At 46.2% G+C, this 22806-nt stretch overlaps 1 protein-coding gene across 1 annotated transcript in view; it reads right to left on the minus strand.

The window, feature by feature from the left end:
• Window positions 1-14911, minus strand: part of PDSS2 (decaprenyl diphosphate synthase subunit 2) — a 189813-nt gene extending 174902 nt beyond the window's left edge. Inside the window, exon 1 of the mRNA XM_074946894.1 lies at window positions 14602-14911. Within this exon, the coding sequence (XP_074802995.1) occupies window positions 14602-14909 (308 nt within the window). The 5' untranslated portion in view covers window positions 14910-14911. The remainder of the gene's footprint in view (window positions 1-14601) is intronic.
• Between the last annotated feature and the right edge of the window lie 7895 nt (window positions 14912-22806).

Here is a 22806-nt window from a genome sequence, read left to right on the forward strand (position 1 = left end):
ATAATTTAAACTTGTTTTAACCTCCAACCCAGCAGCAGCAGAAGATTGAGTCTATGCTTCTGAGGTCCCTTAAATCATCCTCATCAGTTTTGCAGCTGATCAGACATCTACAGGCAGAAGCTATAAAGTGACCAGATACATTACTTGTCAGTTTCACTATCCTGTTGCTGGCTACTTTCAGAGAAAGTTTCATTAGCCACTGGCAAGTAAGTGGGCATCTGTGTTTTTCAAGCCCTAAAAATGATAAATTTAAAATGTAACAAAGAAGAAAGCTACTGATGGTCAGTCAAAACAGTTTTAATTGGAAGAGGGAGAAAAAGTTTTACCCCAATGATCTTGTGCAGACAAAAACAGAAACTGGCCATCATGACTCCAGCATCCCAGTGGTAGAACAAATCTCCACATCTATTCAAGGCAGATTAGTCAGACATCCAAATAAGAAAACACACGCACTCCCTACGTCTACAGATACCAATCATCTGCTGCCAGACTAAACCATTTTCAGTAGGTTGTTCTGCTACCTGAAGTATTTTCTTAAGATGCCATTAAGAAGAAATGGGATTATTTTTGATATTTCCAATTTTCAATATTGGGTAAGATTAGTAGTTGGTCATCTTTCCCCTTAAAATTTACCACGTATGCAAATGTTATATCTTAACTAGTAAACATTGTTATTCTTGAATAATTTGTTCTACATTTCTAGTTCAGCAACTAGGTAGATTAAAGGAATATGGTCCACCTGATCTATGGCTTGCCACCTTCTTCCATGCTACCATTACGCCTCAAACATTAACAATCACCTTCTCCTTGTTTAATTCTCTCCTTAAAAGTCACTGCTTTTGTAAAACCTATCAGCTCTAATCCACCTCTGAATCACAGTTCATTCTTTTATATATTAAACATATTTATAAAGTTTAACAAATGAAAGTGTCCGGTGCAACCAGTCTTTAGCTCCTGCTCTTTGCAGGAAATTACTGCCACACTACCAGGACTTTATTCCCCTAATTTACCATTTTCCTTCACACACCTTCCATATATGTTGTCCTGGGGTAGGATTCAAGAAACAAGCTTTAGTTTGTAAGCCCTTCTCCTGACAATGCATGAGCCACAAAGTGGACCTGATAAAAAACAAAAATGAAACTAACCAGTCTATTTCTGCAGTCCAAATAGACTGTAGTGCAAAAAAATAAATAAAAAAGCATTAATGGATTGTCAGTCTTCCAAATGAAAAAAAAATGGAATACCTGGTATACATGTCTAACACAATCACTTGTCCCTTCCCCTAGAAACAGACTCTCAGTACTGCCAACCTGAAGCATTCAAAAATCATGAGTCATGCCCTCAAAAATCTAGTTTGTATTTATTATTTTTAAAAATAAATAAATAAATATCAGAGGAGGAGGGATTGTATTTACCTTTAGGTTTTGAGTCTTTAGGGTTCACATTTCCAAGCTTTTCTCTGTCAGACATGAGGGCTAAAAACTTTATTTTTAAATGAAAGCTGAGATTCTCATGACTCTTGGAGCTTCGGGGTTTAAGCATCACAAGAGATGACATTACTATCTTTGTTCTACAGTGTCCTGCTTGCCCCTGAGGTATGGATGAGGAGGAGTAGGAAAACAGAAGGCTTGGTCACTAGAAGCCTTCACACCAATTGAACCACTGCCCAGAGCTAGAGCAAGTAACTCCATGTTAATCTGACCTTGTAGCAGTGGACTCATCTGCTAGGTGAGATGTATCTCACTGAGAGGGCTTACGGTTGATGGAGTGCAGAGCAACACCAGGAGAGACAGCACAGGCAGGTTCTGGTAGCCTGATGTCAAGTTCAACACCTCAGCTTGTTGGCCAGCCTCCCAGCGTTCACTCAAACCCCTGTCTCCGTCCCCTCCTCCTGAGCTAGTACATGCTTCCGCTGGTAGGAAGGCATGAGATGCAATGTCCTGAGGTTGGGGGTTCCACGACCACCACTCCCAAGAGAAGGAGGCGGGTGGTGGTGGTCGGGGACTCTCTCCTCCGGGGGACTGAGTCATCTATCTGCTGCTCTGACCGGGAAAACCGAGAAGTCTGCTGCTTGCCAGGGGCTAAGATTCGCGATGTGACGGAGAGACTGCCGAGACTCATCAAGCCCTCGGATCGCTACCCCTTCCTGCTTCTCCACGTGGGCACCAATGATACTGCCAAGAATGACCTTGAGCGGATCACTGCGGACTACCTGGCTCTGGGAAGAAGGATAAAGGAGTTTGAGGCGCAAGTGGTGTTCTCGTCCATCCTCCCCGTGGAAGGAAAAGGCCAGGGCAGGGACCGTCGAATCGTGGAAGTCAACGAATGGCTACGCAGGTGGTGTCGGAGAGAAGGCTTTGGATTCTTTGACCATGGGATGGTGTTCCATGAAGGAGGAGTGCTGGGCAGAGACGGGCTCCATCTTACGAAGAGAAGGAAGAGCATCTTTGCGAGCAGGCTGGCTAACCTAGTAAGGAGGGCTTTAAACTAGGTTCACCGGGGGAAGGAGACCAAAGCCCTGAGGTAAGTGGGAAAACGGGATACCGGGAGGAAGCACAGGCAGGAACGTCTGTGATGGGAGGGCTCCTGCCTCATACTGAGAATGAGGGGCGATCAGCAGGTTCTCTCAAGTGCTTATATACGAATGCACAAAGCCTTGGAAACAAGCAGGGAGAACTGGAGGTCCTGGTGATGTCAGGGAATTATGACGTGATTGGAATAACAGAGACTTGGTGGGATAACTCACATGACTGGAGTACTGTCATGGATGGTTATAAACTGTTCAGGAAGGACAGGCAGGGCAGAAAAGGTGGGGGAGTAGCACTGTATGTAAGGGAGCAGTATGACTGTTCAGAGCTCCGGTACGAAACTGCAGAAAAACCTGAGTGTCTCTGGATTAAGTTTAGAAGTGTGAGTAATAAGAGTGATGTAGTGGTGGGAGTCTGCTATAGACCACCGGATCAGGGGGATGAGGTGGATGAGGCTTTCTTCCGGCAACTTGCAGAAGCTACTAGATCGCACGCCCTGGTTCTCATGGGTGACTTTAATTTTCCCGATATTTGCTGGGAGAGCAATACAGCGGTGCATAGACAATCCAGGAAGTTTTTGGAAAGCGTAGGAGACAATTTCCTGGTGCAAGTGCTAGACGAGCCAACTGGGGGGGAGCTTTTCTTGACCTGCTGCTCACAAACAGGGAAGAATTAGTGGGGGAAGCAAAAGTGGATGGGAATCTGGGAGGCAGTGACCATGAGATGGTCGAGTTCAGGATCCTGACACAGGGAAGAAAGGTAAGCAGCAGGATACGGACCCTGGACTTCAGGAAAGCAGACTTCGACTCCCTCAGGGAGCGGATGGGTAGGATCCCCTGGGGGACTAACATGAAGGGGAAAGGAGTCCAGGAGAGCTGGCTGTATTTCAAGGAATCCCTGTTGAGGTTACAGGGACAAACCATCCCGATGAGTCGAAAGAATAGTAAATATGGCAGGCGACCAGCTTGGCTTAATGGTGAAATCCTAGCGGATCTTAAACATAAAAAAGAAGCTTACAAGAAGTGGAAGGTTGGACATATGACCAGGGAAGAGTATAAAAATATTGCTCGGGCATGTAGGAATGAAATCAGGAGGGCCAAATCGCACCTGGAGCTGCAGCTAGCAAGAGATGTCAAGAGTAACAAGAAGAGTTTCTTCAGGTATGTTGGCAACAAGAAGAAAGCCAAGGAAAGTGTGGGCCCCTTACTGAATGAGGGAGGCAACCTAGTGACAGAGGATGTGGAAAAAGCTAATGTGCTCAATGCTTTTTTTGCCTCTGTCTTCACTAACAAGGACAGCTCCCAGACAGATGCGCTGGGCATCGCAACATGGGGAGTAGATGGCCAGCCCTCTGTGGAGAAAGAGGTGGTTAGGGACTATTTAGAAAAGCTGGACGTGCACAAGTCCATGGGGCCGGACGAGTTGCATCCGAGAGTGCTAAAGGAATTGGCGGATGTGATTGCAGAGCCATTGGCCATTATCTTTGAAAACTCGTGGCGAACGGGGGAAGTCCCAGATGACTGGAAAAAGGCTAATGTAGTGCCAATCTTTAAAAAAGGGAAGAAGGAGGATCCTGGGAACTACAGGCCAGTCAGCCTCACCTCAGTCCCTGGAAAAATCATGGAGCAGGTCCTCAAGGAATCAATCCTGAAGCACTTACATGAGAGGAAAGTGATCAGGAACAGTCAGCATGGATTCACCAAGGGAAGGTCATGCCCGACTAATCTAATCGCCTTCTATGATGAGATTACTGATTCTGTGGATGAAGGGAAAGCAGTGGATGTATTGTTTCTTGACTTTAGCAAAGCTTTTGACACGGTCTCCCACAGTATTCTTGTCAGCAAGTTAAAGAAGTATGGGCTGGATGAATGTACTATAAGGTGGGTAGAAAGCTGGCTAGATTGTCGGGCTCAACGGGTAGCGATCAATGGCTCCATGTCTAGTTGGCAGCCGGTGTCAAGTGGAGTGCCCCAGGGGTCGGTCCTGGGGCCGGTTTTGTTCAATATCTTCATAAACGATCTGGAGGATGGTGTGGATTGCACTCTCAGCAAATTTGCGGATGATACTAAACTGGGAGGAGTGGTAGATACGTTGGAGGGCAGAGATAGGATACAGAGGGACCTAGACAAATTGGAGGATTGGGCCAAAAGAAACCTGATGAGGTTCAATAAGGGTAAGTGCAGGACCCTGCACTTAGGACGGAAGAACCCAATGCACAGCTACAGACTAGGGACCGAATGGCTAGGCAGCAGTTCTGCGGAAAAGGACCTAGGGGTTACAGTGGACGAGAAGCTGGATATGAGTCAGCAGTGTGCCCTTGTTGCCAAGAAGGCCAATGGCATTTTGGGATGTATAAGTAGGGGCATAGCGAGCAGATCGAGGGACGTGATCGTTCCCCTCTATTCGACATTGGTGAGGACTCATCTGGAGTACTGTGTCCAGTTTTGGGCCCCACACTACAAGAAGGATGTGGATAAATTGGAGAGAGTCCAGCGAAGGGCAACAAAAATGATTAGGGGTCTGGAACACATGACTTATGAGGAGAGGCTGAGGGAACTGGGATTGTTTAGTCTGCAGAAGAGGAGAATGAGGGGGGATTTGATAGCTGCTTTCAACTACCTGAGAGGTGGTTCCAGAGAGGATGGTTCCAGACTATTCTCAGTGGTAGAAGATGACAGGACAAGGAGTAATGGTCTCAAGTTGCAGTGGGGGAGGTTTAGGTTGGATATTAGGAAAAACTTTTTCACTAGGAGGGTGGTGAAACACTGGAATGCGTTACCTAGGGAGGTGGTAGAATCTCCTTCCTTAGAAGTTTTTAAGGTCAGGCTTGACAAAGCCCTGGCTGGGATGATTTAATTGGGGATTGGTCCTGCTTTGAGCAGGGGGTTGGACTAGATGACCTCCTGAGGTCCCTTCCAACCCTGATATTCTATGATTCTATGAATACTGTCAGCCTTTGCAAAAAAAATAGGGACACCAGATAAAGGCAATGAAAACATAGCCATACGGTTTTCAGGGATTCATAATCATCCTAATTAATTGTGAAATTAAATGTTTAACACACTTTCAGTTTTAATGAGGTGGTAACAAAGTTAAGGAAATTTACATTCAGAAACAGTTCTACTCTGAAAAAGTGACTTGGTAAACAATCACTAGGGTTTCACGTGTGTTGTAGTAATGGTTTCCCTATCAATTTTGTTTTGTTTGTAAGTACAGAAACGTTTTTCGTAATTGCCATCTCTGCAAACTTGGCCTGGGATCCTAAAGCAAACCAAGTTCTTACCTGCTCATGCATTCGTATCAGTAATCAAGAGTCTGCAGGTTAAATACAACTGTACAACTCCAGTGTCCTCCAACTGTGCAACACTGTTAAAGTGACATTACATAGTTTCATTCCTCCTGAATTAGTGCAGTGAGTATTCGTAACTCAGCCCTGGTCTACACTACGGGGGTTGGGTCGAACTTAGCCATGTTAGGTAGATTTTAAAATGAATGCGTCTACACACCCAACCCCGTTCCATCGGCCTAAAGGGCTCTTAAAAATCAACTTCTGTACTTCTCCCCTGCAAGGGGAGTAGCGCTAAAAATCGACCTTGCTGGGTCGAATTTGGGGTAGCGCAGACGCAATTTGATGGTATTGGCCTCCGGGAGCTATCCCAGAATGCTCCAATGTGACTGCTCTGGACAGCACTCTCAACTCCCATGCACTAAGCAGGTACACAGGAAAAGTCCCAGGAAATTTTCAATTTCATTTCCTGTTTGGTCAGCGTGGCGAGCTCAGCAGCACAGGTGACCATGCAGTCCCCCCAGAATCGCAAACGAGCTCCAGCATGGACCAAAAGGGAGACACTGGATCGGATTGCTGTATGGGGAGAAGAATCTGTGCAGGCCGAACTCCGATGAAAAAGAAGAAATGCTAATATATATGCCAAAATCGCACAGGGCATGGTGGACAGAGGCTACAACAGGGACACACAGCAGTGCCGCGTGAAAGTTAAGGAGCTCAGGCAAGCCTACCAAAAGACAAAGGAAGCAAACAGTCACGCCGCTTCAGAGCTGCAGACATGTCGCTTCTATGATCAGCTGCATGGCATTCGGGAAAGGGGGCGGGGAGACCCTATCACTACCCCACCACTGTCCGGGGACACCTGCAAGGAGGGAGTCTCATGCAACAGGGAGGAGGATTTTGTGGATGGGAAAGAGGAGGAGGAGGAGAAGAACGCGCAGCAGGCAAGCAGTGAATCCATTCTCCCTGGCAGCCAGGACCTTTTCATCACCCTGGAGCCAATACCCTCCCAAGGCGGGATCCCTGACCCTGAAGCTGGAGAAGGCACCTCTGATGAGTGCACATTTGTAACTACAGTACAGGGTTTAAAAGCAATAGTGTTTAATGTTTGATTTGCCCTGAAGAATTGGGATGCATTCGCGGCCAGTATAGCTACTGGAAAAGTCTGTTAACGTGTCTGGGGATGGAGCGGGAATCCTCCAGGGACATCTTCATGAAGCTCTCCTGGAGGTACTCTGAAAGCTTTTGCAGAAGGTTTCTGGGGAGTGCTGCCTTATTTCGTCCTCCACGGTAGGACATTTTACCACGCCAAGCCAGTAGCAAGTAGTTGGAATCATTTCAGCACAAAGCATGGCAGTGAATGGTCCTGGGTTTTGGTCACATTCAAGCAACATTCGGTCTATATCTTTCTGTGTTAGCCTCAGGAGAGTGATATAATTCATGGTTACCTGGTTGAAATAGGGGAATTTTTGTAAGGGAACAGTAAAAAGGCCCCATTCATGCTGGGCTGTTTGCGCCTAGCTAAAAGGGATCACCCTGGAGAATAGCCACGCGGTGGGGGGAGAGGGGGTGCTGCAAATCCACCCAAAAACCGAAGCCCCTCCTTTTAAATGTAAAACCCAACCGGCATTGCTTGCTATGGGAAAGGCGGGCGCTGAAGTTTGAAGCCATTCCCACATGTTATGAAGGCATAAGAAGCCAACCCCATGTACCCTTTGGCTTACCATGGCTGCCTGGAAACCGAATTCTGTTGCCCAGCCGTGAGTGATGCGTCACCATACCGGCAGGTGCTCAATATAAAAAGGCAAAATGAGACCTTGTACTTAAAGCTCATATACTGTCTGCTGTGAATTGCTTGATTCACTGTCAGTCTCCCTTTTGTCTCAGGGACGTATCATCTTAAATTTTACTCTCCCTTTTTATCCCCCCCAGGTGCAAATGTTTCTATGCTCCCCCTACCATCTTAGTCCCTGGGGTTATCGCAGATTAGAAGGCGAAAAAAACCGCACTCGCAATGACATGTTTTCTGAGCTCATGCAGTCCTCCCACACTGATAGGGCACAGCTTAATGCATGGAGGCATTCAGTGGCAGAGGCCAGGAATGCATTAAGTGACCGCGATGAGCGGAGGTAGGAGGAGATAGTGGGGTTAATGGGGGGAGCAAATGGACATGATGAGGCGTCTGGTGGAGCTGCAGGAAAGCCAACAAGAGCACAGACCCCCACTGCATCCATTGTATAACCACCTGCCCTCCTCCCCAAGTTCCATATGCTCCTCACCCAGATGCCCAAGAACGGGGGGGAGACGGGGGACAGGACTCCGGGCACCCAGACACTCCACTCCAGCGGATGGCCCAAGCAACAGAAGGCTGTCATTCAAACAGTTTTGATTTGTAGTGTGGCTACAATAAGTAGTATGACCTCGTCCTTCCCTCCTCCCGCACCCCACCCCACCCCACCCAACACAGGCTACCTTGTCAGTTATCTCACTTTTTTTTTTTTTTTTTAAAATTAACAAAGAAAGAATGCCTGGTTTCAGAACAATAGTTACTTTATTTTCTTTGCCAGCAATGATTAAAGGGAGGAGGGTGGTTGGCTTACAGGGAATTAAAATCAACAAAGGGGGCGGGTTTGCAGCAAGGAGAAACACACACAACTGTCACACCGTAGCCTGGCCAGTCACGAAACTGGTTTTCAAAGCCTCTCTGATGAGCAGCATACCTAGCTGTGCTCTTCTAATCGCCCTGGTGTCTGGCTGCTCAAAATCAGCCACCAGGCAATTTGCCTCAACCTCCCACCCCGCCATAAACATCTCCCCCTTACTCTCAGAGATTGTGAAGCACACAGCAAGCAGCAATAACAATGGGAATGTTGGTTGCGCTGAGGTCTAACCTAGTCAGCAAACAGTGCCAGCGAGCTTTTAAACGTCCAAAGACACATTGTACCACCATTCTGCACTTGCTCAGCCTATAGCTGAACTGCTCCTTACTACTGTCCAGGCTGCCTGTGTACGGCTTCATGAGCCATGGCATTAAAGGGTAGGCTGGGTCCCCAAGGATAACTATTGGCATTTCAACATCCCCAATGGTAATTTTGTGGTCTGGGAAGTAAGTCCCTTCTTGCAGCTGCTCGAACAGCCCAGAGCTCCTAAAGATGCGAACATCATGTACCTTTCCCGGCCATCCCACGTTGATGTTGGTGAAACGTCTCTTGTGATCCACCAGTGCTTGCAACATCATTGAAAAGTACCCCTTGCGGTTTATGTACTGGCTGCCAAGGTGGTCCGGTCCCAAGATAGGGATATGCGTTCCGTCTATCGCCCCACCACAGTTAGGGAACCCTATTGCAGCAAAGCCATCCCCTATGACCTGCACCTTTCTCAGAGTCACTACCCTTGATAGCAGAAGCTCAGCGATTGTTTTGGCTACTTGGATCACAGCAGCCTCCACAGTAGATTTACCCACTCCAAATTGATTCCCAACTGACTGGTAGCTGTGTGGTGTTGCAAGCTTCCAGAGGGCTATCGCCACTCGCTTCTCAACTGTGAGGGCTGCTCTCTTCTTGGTATTCTTGTGCTTCAGGGCAGGTGAAAGCAAGTCACAACGTTCCATGAAAGTGCCCTTACGCATATGTGAAAGTTTTGCAGCCACTGGGAATCATCCCAGACCTGCAACACTATGCGGTCCCACCAGTCTGTGCTTGTTTGCCGGGACTGGAATCGGTATTCCACTGTATCAACCAGCTCCACTGCCACCATGATCTCCCAATTGCCACAGCCCGTGCTTTCAGGAAGTCTGTGTCCATGTCCTCCTCACAATCGTCCTCGTGCTGGCATCTCTTAGCCAGGTTCTGCACATACTGCAGGATAATGCACAAGGTGTTTACAATGCTCACAACAGCAGCAGTGAGCTGAGCTGACAACCCAGAAAAAAGGCACGAAACGATTGTCTGCTGTCGTTTTCATGGAGGGAGGGGAGACTGATGACAGGTACCCAAAACCACCCACAACATTTTTGCCCCAGGCATTGGGAGCTTAACCCAGACTTCCAATGGGCAGCAGAGACTGCAGGAACTGTGGGATAGCTACCCACAGTGCACCGCTCTATGAGTCAATGCTAGCCACGGTATTGAGGACGCACTCTGCCGACTTAATGCGCTTAGTGGGGACATACACAATCAACTGTATAAAATCAATTTCTAAAGATCCACTTCTATAAAATCGACCTAATTTCATAGTGTAGACATACCCTTCATTTACATAGGCATCTTTGGTAAAAAGCACAAATGCAGTAAATCCAAGATACCAAAATAGCTCTTTTTACCTCACTATTTTTAATAAGTAACAAATTATGATGGCTTGTGGGTAACTGACACTAACTAAACTAATAACTAAATTAAATAACTACATTATTTACACAAGTGTGATAAAGTGGACTAGGCCCTGAGACCACCTTCTGGAGGCCTTGTGGTCCTGCCAGACCCCGCCCCAGAAAAGGGAAGTGGAGACAGTCCTCCAAGCAGCCTAGAGCAGTGGCATGGGACGCAGCTGCCAGAAGCAGCCAATCCAGGCCCAGCAGACCCATATAAAAGGAGTTGCAGTGCAGAGCAGAGATCAGTTCCTTGATGGCAGAGCATGGACAGTGTGCCTGGCTGGCTGAGGGAGCTACAGGACCTCGGACAGAGAAGTTCTGGCAAACACGAAGGAGCTCCGGACTGGCTGCTGGGACTCAACTAGGACAAGGCCCAGAGATAAGGACGAGGAATTAGCTGTCCATGGAGAAGTGGCCCAGAGAATTGTAGCAGCAATGCAGTTTAACTAAAGGGATGCAGTGGATGGCTGCTATCTAGGCACTCCCTGGGCTGAGACCTGGAGTAGAGGGTGTGCCTGAGTCTCTTTCCCCCTCCCCCTGCAGCCACTTGGAAAGTGACCTGGACTTTGATGCACCGCAGAAGAGGAACTGAACTCTTTTAATAACCCAGCAGAAGAGTTGGAGCCAGAAAGGCCCAGAGAGGCAAAGAGTGTCTAGGGAGGGAACCCTGGTGGATGTGATGGCCGGGGCTGCTTGAAGAGCAGGGACAATTTGAGAGTGCCCAGAAGGGGCTGAGAGACAGTTTGAACCATGATACTGTAATATGCCCTGTTGGACCGATTGAGGATCTAGCCCAGGAACATGCCTGCAGATAAAGAGATGTTATAAGTCCAACAGGGGGCCTACCTCAGTGCTCTCTATCGCAGAAGGGGTTTGATTTTTATTTCACATAGAGACTCTGTGGGACTCAGCCAGAGGGTGAGTCACTGAAGACTCATATGAGAGAGAGCGAGCGTGTGTGTGCGCGCACACACAGACAGGGGATGCTCATGAGAGGTGAGTGCGAGCCCATTACAAGAAGTTGCAGACAGAGGAATTGGAAACAGTTTCCAACACTATGAAGCAATATTTGGACACAGCCGTTTTTAACTGATAAGCAAGTTTGGGGATGAAAAAATTTAAATTAGAATGCAAATAGAGAGGTGATTGAGTATTTGTTGATTTTGAATCATTTTAAAAATTTACCAGAAACTGTGCAATCTTAAAGCTACTGTACCTCCCACTTTAAGTGTCTGGATACAAATGAAAATATAGTCCAAAACCTGCACAGAGTAAAGACTCCACTTTAAAGAACCCTGATATTCCAAGCCTTTTCTTTCTGTAGTAATCCATGAACACTTTGCCTAGGTCTACTTATGTCTATCATGATAGGCAATTTTATATGGAACGAAAACACAGCTCTTTCCCTACTACCCGTCCGAGGATAAAATGGCTACAAAGTAAACTGTATCCCATAATTTATGCACGAGCAGTTCTATTTCCTTTAGTGATAGTATAAGTCAGGGATCGGCAACCTTTGGCACGCAGCCCGCCAAGGTAAGCCCCCTGGCGGGCCGGGCCAGTTTGTTTACCTGCCGTGTCCACAGGTTCGGCCGCTCGCAGCTCCCACTGGCCGCGCTTCGCCACTCCAGGCCAATGGGGGCTGTGGGAAGCGGCAGCCACCACAACCCTCCAGGCCAACGGCAGCCGCGAAGCGCGGCCAGCGGCAGCCAAGATCGGCCGAACCTACGGACACGGCAGGTAAACAAACCTGCCTGGCCCACCAAAGGGCTTACCCTGGCGAGCCGCATGCCAAAGGTTGCCGATCCCTGCACTAGTGCAAAATAATCCTCGAAAACAAGTTACAGTAGTAATTTGTACATAACTATTTAAATGTATTGCAAATACTGTATTAACCCTTCTGATAATATATATAACCCAAGGCCATAGGAAGTGCTTCTGTGTCAATGTAGCAAAATAAGAATAAAATTGTTAAAAACATACACACAGAATTCAAGCTTTTTGTATGACCGAATGTTGTACTTTTATTCCCACTACAGATCGGTCAGTTTAGTACCAAGCTTCAAAGAGGTTCTGAAGTAACAAACCGTGGGCCTGATTGTACATGTCCTCCATGCACAGCCTCCTATGGAAGAAGTTGGTTTATGCTCCATGAGCTTGCAAGATAAAGCACCTCAGTCGTTCATATGTACCATTTTAATAGGAGTATTATAGCTCCAAAAAAAAAAAAAATTGTGTTAATCTGAAAAGTTGTTTACATTAATAAACCAATAAAAATAAGAACTATACATTAAAAGCAGCACTATTTAAGTCCATCTGCATAAGCCAACTCTGATCATGTGTATCTCTACGACATGACTACACCCAGTTGTCCCCTACCCTGGTTACAACACAGTTTACCCCCCCTCTACCCAAAACGTATGGGAGCACTGATAGTCTATTATAGTAGTCAGAACCTAAAACTTCAGATTTAACCCAGTTACAGGGACACTACTAGGCTTCCTTTCCACAAACTTCCAACTGTACTGAATCTGGGTCCTCCACCTCTGTTATAGTTGTAGTGTAGATGGGACATTATATTTAGTCTACAAAGCTTTAAAAATACAACCAATACAGAAACACCCTTTAGTTAAATTAAAAAACTGTCACAAGGTTGTGTATAAATCATGCTATTAATTAAGAGCTATGAACAGATCAACCAAAAATTATTCCCACCATATTTTTTCAAAAGCCAAAAACGGCAAGTACTTTTCATTTTTTATTTTATTAGAAAGTTAATTATATGCTAGTACTGCAATCTTCAATAGATATGCCCTTTACTGAAAGCCTACTAGCATCAAATATGACAAAAGTCCACAAAATGTAAATGATTTCTTTTACATTGTTTTTATGGATCTCTATATTTTAACAATTTGATCAATGCAATCAGAATTGCGCATATATAACACTATCCTGGCATATTTAATCTAACAATTGGAGAAAACTCAACCCAAGCATTCCATATCTTATATTTTTATAGTAACTCATTCAGAGTTTGAAACGTAAGTGTTATAAAGTTGCTCATGAAAACTAGGCAACTGGGATTTTCTTTTAAAAAAAGAAATTAAGCATTTTAAACATGTTCACAAAGTCCATGTATACAAAATTTGGGTCCTGTTAACCTTGAATGATACTTTCACCAGTAACATGTCTTCCACTCTAGTGATAGGAGTATGTAAAATACCATCTTTTGAAGGAGACGTGATTTAAAAAAAAAAAAAAATCTAAGAACATACCAACACAATATACTTTAAAAGTTCTGTAATCTGGACACAGATTCTTGTGTCTTAAAATTGACAAAGAAAATACTGTCCAGAACAAACCTTGCTTTTGCTTATTTGTGAGCATGTGCATCTTCATCAGTATTTTACCTTCATAATAACTGAGTGAGGTAGTCCTGTCCCTTGATTTCAAATGTCCCACCAGCCTGGACAAACTTAACAGTAACCATCTTAATTTTCTCACACTAGAAATGTTCTGAAAAAGTCTTGTTAACAAAATATATGTTTCACATATGCAACATTTTGAGCTCTTTACTGGACTAGTTTTTCCTGTTTTCCTTCATTTGGATGGTTTCTTCCAAATGTGGTCCTCGACATTTGGAAAGTACAATGGTTAATGAAGAAAGGTTAGCTTTGTACAGTAAGACAGTTCTTTGCATACTGTAAATGTGATAAATCACTCACTCTCTGATGTGCTGGAAGGGGACAAATCTTTGAATAAAAATGGATACAAGGAAATTCAAATTCCAGTTCTGTCAACTATATGCTAAAGCAGAAAAGTGTAGCACAATTTAAGGCAAGATTTCCAAGAGAATGTGTCAGTTGTGTTAAAACCCTTTAATATGGGAAAGTGCTACAGTTAAGGCTGATATGTTGGTGATTATGTTATGTATAAAGCCAACGTCCCTCTTAGCTGAGCTTCATAATCCTGAACTCCTGACAAATAAACAAACCTCAATAAGTCTTATTATTTCTACTACACCTAGCACCTGGTGACACAGCCAAGGTCAGGTCCCCACTGTGGTAGGCTCTGTGCAAACATCAAATAAGAGATTATCCATTATTAAAAAGAAGACTGAGCAGGGAACCTGTAGGCTAGTCTCTCTCCTTGGAAGATTTTGAGAAAAGGAGTATGTTACAGTGTGACATGTACAATTTCCCTAAGGACTTAAAAATCTCACTTTGTACCAGACCAAGAGCCCTGATTGAACAGCAATTATTCACAGTCCAGACATTATCAAAGGCAGGTATCCCTTCATGGAAGGGATAACAGGAGTCTCAGTGGAGGAAAACAAGTTACCTCCATCTTATGTATTACAATCACAAAATATGAGTAAAGGGACCCATGGCAGACGGGGCATGGGCCCCGGTGTTTACCTGGCGGTGTTAAGCAGGGGGTGCTTGGTCCCAACCAGCTTGCGGACCTGCATGGCGATGTTGCTCAGCTCGTCGCTCAGCAGACAGCGGAGGCTCATGAACGAGGTCGGATACCCCACGATCTTCTCGGCCTCGGACACCACTTTACTCCAGTGAGACGCAGCAGAGGGAGAACCCGAGAACAGGCCCCTTCGCCACGGCACACCGCCGCCTCCTCCTCCCCGAGCAGACCAGAGCCCGGGGGGCGGCGGCGGCAGCAGCAGCCGGGAGCAGCAGCCCCCCAAACGCAACAGCAGCAGAGGACACATTCTCCCAGCCCCTTAATAGTCCCCCCGCCCCTCGCCTCGCCTCGCCCCCAGCAGCTTTCGCCCGCCGCGCCCAGCCTGGCTGCGCTAAGGCTGCCCGGCCTCCCCGGTCTCCTGCCGCAGCCCCTCAGTGCCCCCGTGCCCGACTGTACCCTAACTACTGTCGCCGCCGCAAACAGGCTCCTCTCCACGGGCGCCCGGATACGAAGCCACCCCCTGTGTCCAGCCCTTCTCTCCGCGCAGTGCCTGGCCCCCGGGCCCTCAACTCCTGCGAGCCGGGTCCCCTACTCCCTGCCTGGGCAGCGGCCGGCCCCACTTCCCAGCAGGAGCGATGCTACTGCTACCGCCGCTCCGCGCGGCAGATGCGCGCTCTGCCTCCACCGCCGGCAGCCCGGGCTACTTGTGGCATGGGGGCAGCCATATTAGATGTCGCAAAACACGAGTCGTAAAGCAACGACGACCATGGAATTAGAACCCTCCCCGTTTCCTCACTTTCCGTCTTCAACTGGGTGCGGGGGGCAGGGGCGGGATTCCAATCCACCTGCCCTCTCTCCGCTGCTTCCCGAATGGGGGAGGGTGCAGGAGGAAACACCCAGGGCAGCCCCTCCCCTGGGAGAGCCCGTCACACTCCCAGTGACACCCCCTCCAGCCCCTCCCCAGAGAGCCCATCACACCTCTAGTGACACACACACTCCAGTTCCTTCCCAGAGAGCCGGGGACACACACAGTGACACCCCCTCCAGTTCCTCCCCAGAGAGCCCATCACTCCTCCAGTGACACCCGCTCCAGTCTGTCCCCAGAGAGTCAGTCTCACACACAGGGAAACCCCCTCCAGTCCCTCCTGTCGTACATTGTGGCACAGTAAAAATGTTTTCCTCTTCCTGCTCTCCTGCACATTACAATCGCCTGTGCTAAATTAATGTTAAGGTTGCAAAGTCAAGCATCGCAATGTTAGGAAATGCCAGGGATAAGTTTGGCCAGGGAACTTTAATCCAGTCTCCTTGTGCATATGCATTGTGATACAGTCTTTAATTACATGATCATATATTATTTTCTCCACAGGACCCCTGCCCAAGTGCACATGATGGATGGTGCTCACTGAACAATATTCAGTATTTTGCTTTGTCTTTGTTGTTCAATGTGTGGCCTCCTGTGTTATTTACTACATGCTATTCCAGCTCTGTACATGGGCTTTTCTATGACACTCATTCCTGTAGCATCTGAGAGTTTTGAATACATAAATGCATTTTTGCACAATCCCTCTGTGAATTGAGGTGGTATTATTATTCTGAACTGAGGCACAGAGCCATAAATGTCAAAGTACCAACTAATTTTGGGTGCCCAGTTGAATGTGCCTTTGGAGGGCTTTTTTCAGATTATTTTATAGCACTTAGTTCAGAACACAGCTATTATTGACTTCATTTGCAGTTGTGAGTGTTCAGCATTTCTGCAAGTTAGATCCAAACTTGAGCATGCAGAAAACCAGGAACACATAGTTAGTGGCCACCTGTGAGAAATTTGGTTTAAGTGACTTCCCCAATATCTCATAGGACCTCTGAAGCAGAGGTAGGGGTAGAATCCACTTCTCCAGGATAGCATTCAACTGCCACAATTACTCAATCCTTTCTCTTCCCATAGTCCCCTTCCTCATTCATTTCACACCTCCCAAGCAGAGGAGGTAAAATGTGGGGAAAGTCCATGCTGCGCCCTTCTGCTGTCACTTACATTCCAGGGGCCAGCTGGAGGAGGGACACCATGACAGAACAGTTGGAGTGGGAGGCTTAGAAGCTGTAGAGACTCCTGACTCCTTGTCCCAGGGATCATTCCATCTACAGAGAGAGTCAGGAGAAGCAGGGCAAGCTCCAGGCCCTTGACAACCATCGACCCAAGGTGCCTTTGTTCAATCATGCATCCACCTCCTTCAGGAGATGGATCATGGCTCCTACTTCTTCTATGCCCTGTTACAAAAGAGTGGGCGGACAAAAAGCATATCACCTGCCTCCTGGTAAAGGACGGCACCCCTCTCACAAATCCAGTGGAGATGTGGGAAAGGGCTAGGCCTCGTTTATGCTAGCCTTTTCTCCCCAGATTTAAATGATGCCATCACCTGTGGTGTCCCAGGGGACAAATTCCCTACGGTCAGTGCGGGTGACCAGGACCAGTTAGAGGAACCTCTCACTCTGGCCGAGTTCTCAGAAGCCTTCTGTCTGATGCCCACCAACAAATCTACAGGCATCAACAAGCTGACCATGGAGTTCTACTGCGTATTCTGGGACGTCCTTGGCTCAGACCTCACCACCACTTGGGCCAAGTTCTTGGGCATCTGGGTGCTCACTCTTCTGTGCAGACAGACCCTGCTGCCTAAGAAGGGGGACCTCCATGACTTCAGGAATTGGTGCCCAGTTTTGCTCCTCAGCGTGGACTACAAGGTTGTCACAAAAGCCATCTCAGTGCAGCTGGGGTCTGTGCTGGTAGATGTGATCCCCCTGACCAGACATATGCTGTCCCAGACGAGACCATCTTCAACAACCTCTATCTGGTCCAAGACCTATTCCATCTTATGTGTAGGGATGGTCTGTTGTTCTCCCTCCTGTCCCTGGACATGGAGAAGGCATATGACATGATGGATCACAGGTGGTCACTGTGTGAGCATTCAACTTCAGAACCCGCTTCAAGGGGTTTCTCCAGCTGCTATACACCTCTGAAGAGTGTCTGGTCATGCTCAACTGGGTGTTGACCAAACCCATCACCTTCCATCAATGGGTGTGCCAGGGTTGCCTGCTGTCCGGTCAGCTCTATACCATTTCTATTGATCCCTTCTTCCATTTCCCCGATAAGAGGATGACAGGGTTGGTGCTTTGGGAGCCAGACTTGTGAGTGGTCCTGTTGGCATGTGCCAAAAATGTGCTTCTTATGGCCCAGGACCCGGGAGCCCTGGCACAGGTGGAGGCTTGCCAAGACATCCATTCAGCAACCTCCTCTGCCTTGGTGAACTTGGTCAAGAGCTCTGGCCTGATGAACAGGGACAGGTGTCAGGCAGGCTCCCTCCCAGCCCTGGTTTGTATCATTCAGTGCAGCATGGGTCCACTGCTCTGTCTGGGCATCTATCTTTCTGCCATCGATCTCTCCCCACTGGAGAACTGGAGCAATCTAGAGGCCAGGGTGTCTGACCAGCTGTGGAGGGGGATGGGGCTGCTCCAGTGTCTTTCCCTACAGGAGTGGGAACTGGTGCTCCACCATCTGGTCCTGTCCATATGCTCTGGCATCAGTTCAACACCCTTCCCCTACCCCCAGGAACCCTGGCCAGCCATGAGAAGAAAATCCTGGCATTTTTCTGGATGGAACTGCATTGGGTCTCTTTGGGTGTCCTGATCCTCCTCTTCGGGGAGGGCTGATAAGGCCTGGTCTGCACCCACATCCAGGTCCATGCCTTCTGCCTTCACGCCATGCAGAGACTCCTGTTCAGTGCAGGTAGTCCTGCAAGGGTGGTGCTGGCTTACGCCTTTGTGCACCATCTCCAAGGGCTCTGATATGACTGGCAGCTGTTTTACCTCCACCTGAGAGGTCTCCCTTGAGACCTCTCTGAGCTGCTGGTCTTTTACCCAGGACCTCCTCAGGACCTGGAAGCTAATTTCAGTGACCGGGTTTGTAGTGGCTGCTGAGGAGGAGGACCTTCTTGCAGAACCCCGGCTACGCAATCCACACCATAGAGTGCAGATGGCACTCCTGTGGTATGTCAGAGGTTGTTCCTGGCTGGTGCCACCAGAATCAGAGAACTTCTGTATTATGATTGGAGGATTTGGGTGGAGCCTGTGGCATGTGGCCTGCACATAGGTTTGTTCACCCAACACGTCCCCTGTCCTGTGCATCCTGTTTCTCTCACTTTCCTCAAGTGGGTCCTATGGGTGGAGCCTCCCCATACACTGCTCATCCTTGGACCTCATCATCGGCCCCTGACCCATGAGCCTTCACAGCCACCCCCAGCTGACAACCTAAGTCAGCCATATCTGGGTGTTTTATTATGGGCACTGTAAAATGCACTCCCAGACACGAGGGCAATCCCCCTGCCAAATATCATGCATGGAGGTGTTAAATGTGACAGATATAGGGAATTCCTGCAATATCCTGGACAAACCTTATTAAATTAAGTTTAAGTATCTTAGGAGTTAATTGTATTTAAAATGCAAATGTTTATGTATTATTGTGGGATTGTACGTACCATCTCTAGGGGGAGATATGCCTGACATAAACTCTGGGAAGTGTTATGAGCTTCAAAGTACTATTTGAAACAATGGTCTGGAGAAGAATGGACTTTTAAAGTTAAATGGGTTTCCCAGGAAATCTCTGGAGGGAAGTGTATGCAAATATACCCCCTCCAGTTATGCAAGAACTCAGCCTTCTGAAGCTTCACTGAAGGAAAGGACATTTGTCTGCTGATCATGTATTACACAACGACAAGATCAGAGGCCCAAACTGTGTAAAGGAGTGACTGACAGATTCATGGGTGTGCTTGCTCTGAACCATGGCAGTTATGAACTTGTAACCACAGAAAACCCCCTTAGTGGGACTTGAAGGACTGACTCTTATCAGACCCCTCGTTAGAGTTGGGGAGATCTCTGGTAAGCTTAATAGTATATGGGTATGTTCTTTTTTTGTTTGTCTGTTTGTTTTAATATGTTTTCTCTGTAATACTGTTACCTTAAGAATAAATGTGCTTGCTTAGAAAAAGCTGTGTGGCACCTTATAAGCTGTGAGTAATTATGCTGTTTATAGCCCTTGAGAAGAAGGCAAATTCGTCCTGCTTAGGCAGTTTAACTTGCTCGGGAATTCACAGAGTAGGCAGGGAACTGTGGAGCCTGGAAAAACCCTGGTCAGGAGGGAGAGACTTGCAATCTGTGCCCAAGAGAGGTGATGGCTGAGTAGCTGGGAGCTTAGGGTGGGTGCTTTTGCTAGACCATAGTTATAGAGGTGTAGTTGCCCTGAACTGTGACACAAGAGCTTATCAATAAAATAGTTGTAAAATGTTTTTAACATGGGCAAAACAACATATTTTCCCCTAACCTCATTCTGAGAAATGGCTGAACCACTGTTGCTTAAATTAAAAAATCAATGAATCAGCATGAGGCAGACACCTGTCATGGAAAATTTCAACCCAAATGGCTAAAGTCTGACAAAGTTATAAGTAACTAAAAACATAGTCTTATAATGGAAAAGGATGGGCAACCTTATCTATAGGTATCTTGACCTGCACCACCTATAATTTAGAATTGTGCAGTGTCTCTCTCCAGAAACCATCAGAAACAAAAGGTATGATTTCTTTACTGTATTTTAAAGTTATTGTGGACAGCTAATTAACTTGCTAATTTGTCTCGTTAGTTCAGGATTCCACAATACCCACTTAGAGAATCCCAGTGTACAATATATTCCTTCTGCTGAGTCTTAAGTGTACAGAATCAATTAAGATAGGAAAAATAAAGCCCCTTCTTCATTTTCAGTTGATTTTGAGAAGCCTTCCCAGGAAAAGAAACTCCTGTAGGGAAGCTGGCATCACAGCATGGGGAACAAAGAGCTAAAGTGAAGAGAAACGCATCTGCTTGCAGTAGTGTGTTCTGGTCTAATGCAAATCAGGACACATCAAAGCCCATCAATGCCTACCACCACTGCCAGTTCTGGCAATCTTCTTTTCAAAGCACAAGTGAAATGTGGGAACATTGTCCATACCTCCACCTCTGCAAGGACATATATATATGTCTGAGGTATGCCTGGCTTTTCAATCTTTTCATATTTACCACAATCTTACTTAAAATAATCACAGTCTGCAAATAAGTGTACTATTTATGAGTGGAGTATACTCACTATATACTAACTAGTATGTTTGACTAAAACTTCCTATTGCAGATTTTTCTCTGTTCTTCATAATCTAAGATTTAATCTTTTAAAACATGAAAATCAATAATACTTAGCACATCTACAAAGCTTTCCATTGGAAGATCTCAAAGTACCTTACGCACACACACACACTAATAAATTTAGTTTCACAGCATCACTGTGAGGTAACCAGTTATTATTATATCCAATTTACAACTGAGGAAGTTGTAGTAAGCAGGGAGGTAAGTGATTTGCTCAAGGTCACACCAGAACTCTAAGGCAAACTTATTTCCAGTCCTGTGCCTTAACTACATGGCGATCCTGCTTTCCCATTAGCCTTCAGAATATAAAGTGGGACAGTTGCCTCATTGACTCTGCAGTCAGACATTGAAACAGTAGCACCAAGACAGTGGTGGAGCTCTAATATTATTAACTGTGGATCAAATTCTGTTAAAATTGCACATGTAAGACTCCAGTTGACTTTAATGAGAGTCATACATACCTGGGCAGAAACTGGTCCTTGAAGAGTATTAACATTCACACTTAATTATAGCTACTCAAATGCCAATGTTGTAATATGCTTCATTGCTGGATAATAATATTAACACATTACATTTATAGAACACTTTTTTATTAAAGATGCAAAGATCACAAAGATAAGTCAGAATTATCTTCTCCACTTTACTGATGGGTAAATGAGAGACAGAATGATCATACAGTAAGTCAATATACAGTAAATAATTAGAACCTAGGTCTCCAACAGCTCAAACTGTTAGACCAGAATGTCTCAGCTAGTGGGCCAACACGGCTCCCAGGTAGATAGCCAAAGGGAACCTGCTGTTTTGTACCCCCACCGGCTGAAGATGCAAAGAAAACTAACTCAATCAAAATCCCATAGTTGATCACACTATATAGAAGCAGGCAAATGAGTAAAGAGCCGCTCCCCTTCCCTTCTGCAGCTGTTATGTTTTTAACCCCTCCCAACTCTATCTCAGTCCCAGTACAACTCTTTATCCTATCCCACCTTACTCACAATTTCTTGAAGCAGCATTGCCTTGGAGCTGAATAACGTACAACTGAAGGATTAGGAGGAAGAATATGAGTGCTGTGCTGGTGAAGGAGGAAGAAGGGAAAAACACCTGAGCAACACCCCTCCTTTCTCTCATGCAGTGCCACGTCCCCATGTACCCAGATCCCACATGCCCAACCCAGCATCAGCCTCCCCACACAGAATCAGCCATCTCAGCCTTGTCCCTCCCTAACACCACAGCCTATTACTTATTGATATTTATATTATTGTCATTGTTATTTATTTGTAATATAGAAGTACCTAGAAACCCAAGTCAGGTACCCATTGTGGTAGGCATACTACTGACACGTGTAACAAAAAAGACAGTCCCTTCCCCAGGGAGCTTACAGTGTAGGTGGGAGCAGGATGCAACAGGAAATAATTAAAACAGACCAACGGAGTGAGGGCCCTCTGACATGTTCTCACTCCCTTTATGACCGATCCCCAGCAGCACCCACTACCCAAAATATACATATAGATTTTTTTACAGTGACTCAATCCCACCTCCCTTTATAGTTGCAAACAACTGTGGGATTTGGGAAGGTCCAGTAAGAAACCAGGGGTCCTGAGTGAAAAAAGTAAAAATCACTCCCTAAAACTTCCCATGAAAATTGGATTGTGGCATAACCAAGTGAATCAGGCTACAACATGGTAGGCATTTAAGGAGTTAAATAAATAAATGTAAGTCACTGTGAAAAAAATCTTTCTTATAGTTATTTTCCTCAGTGTTTAAATATGTGTATTGTCATTTATGAAGCTTTACTTATATTTTGCTGTTAAAAATGTTAAATGTTTAGGTTACCATGCTTTTTACTTTGCAATGATCACTTTGAGAAAAAAAAGGTTCTGTATAATTTTTTCCTTTGCTCTCTTTTATTTTCTTACATCTGAGATAGCCTGTGTTTTATTCCTTGAAGCTGGCTAAGATACTGTGGACCATTCTTCTCAAGTGAAGACTTTGCA

Source organism: Natator depressus, chromosome 3 (genome assembly GCF_965152275.1).
Source record: "Natator depressus isolate rNatDep1 chromosome 3, rNatDep2.hap1, whole genome shotgun sequence".
NCBI classification, from domain to species: domain Eukaryota; kingdom Metazoa; phylum Chordata; order Testudines; family Cheloniidae; genus Natator; species Natator depressus.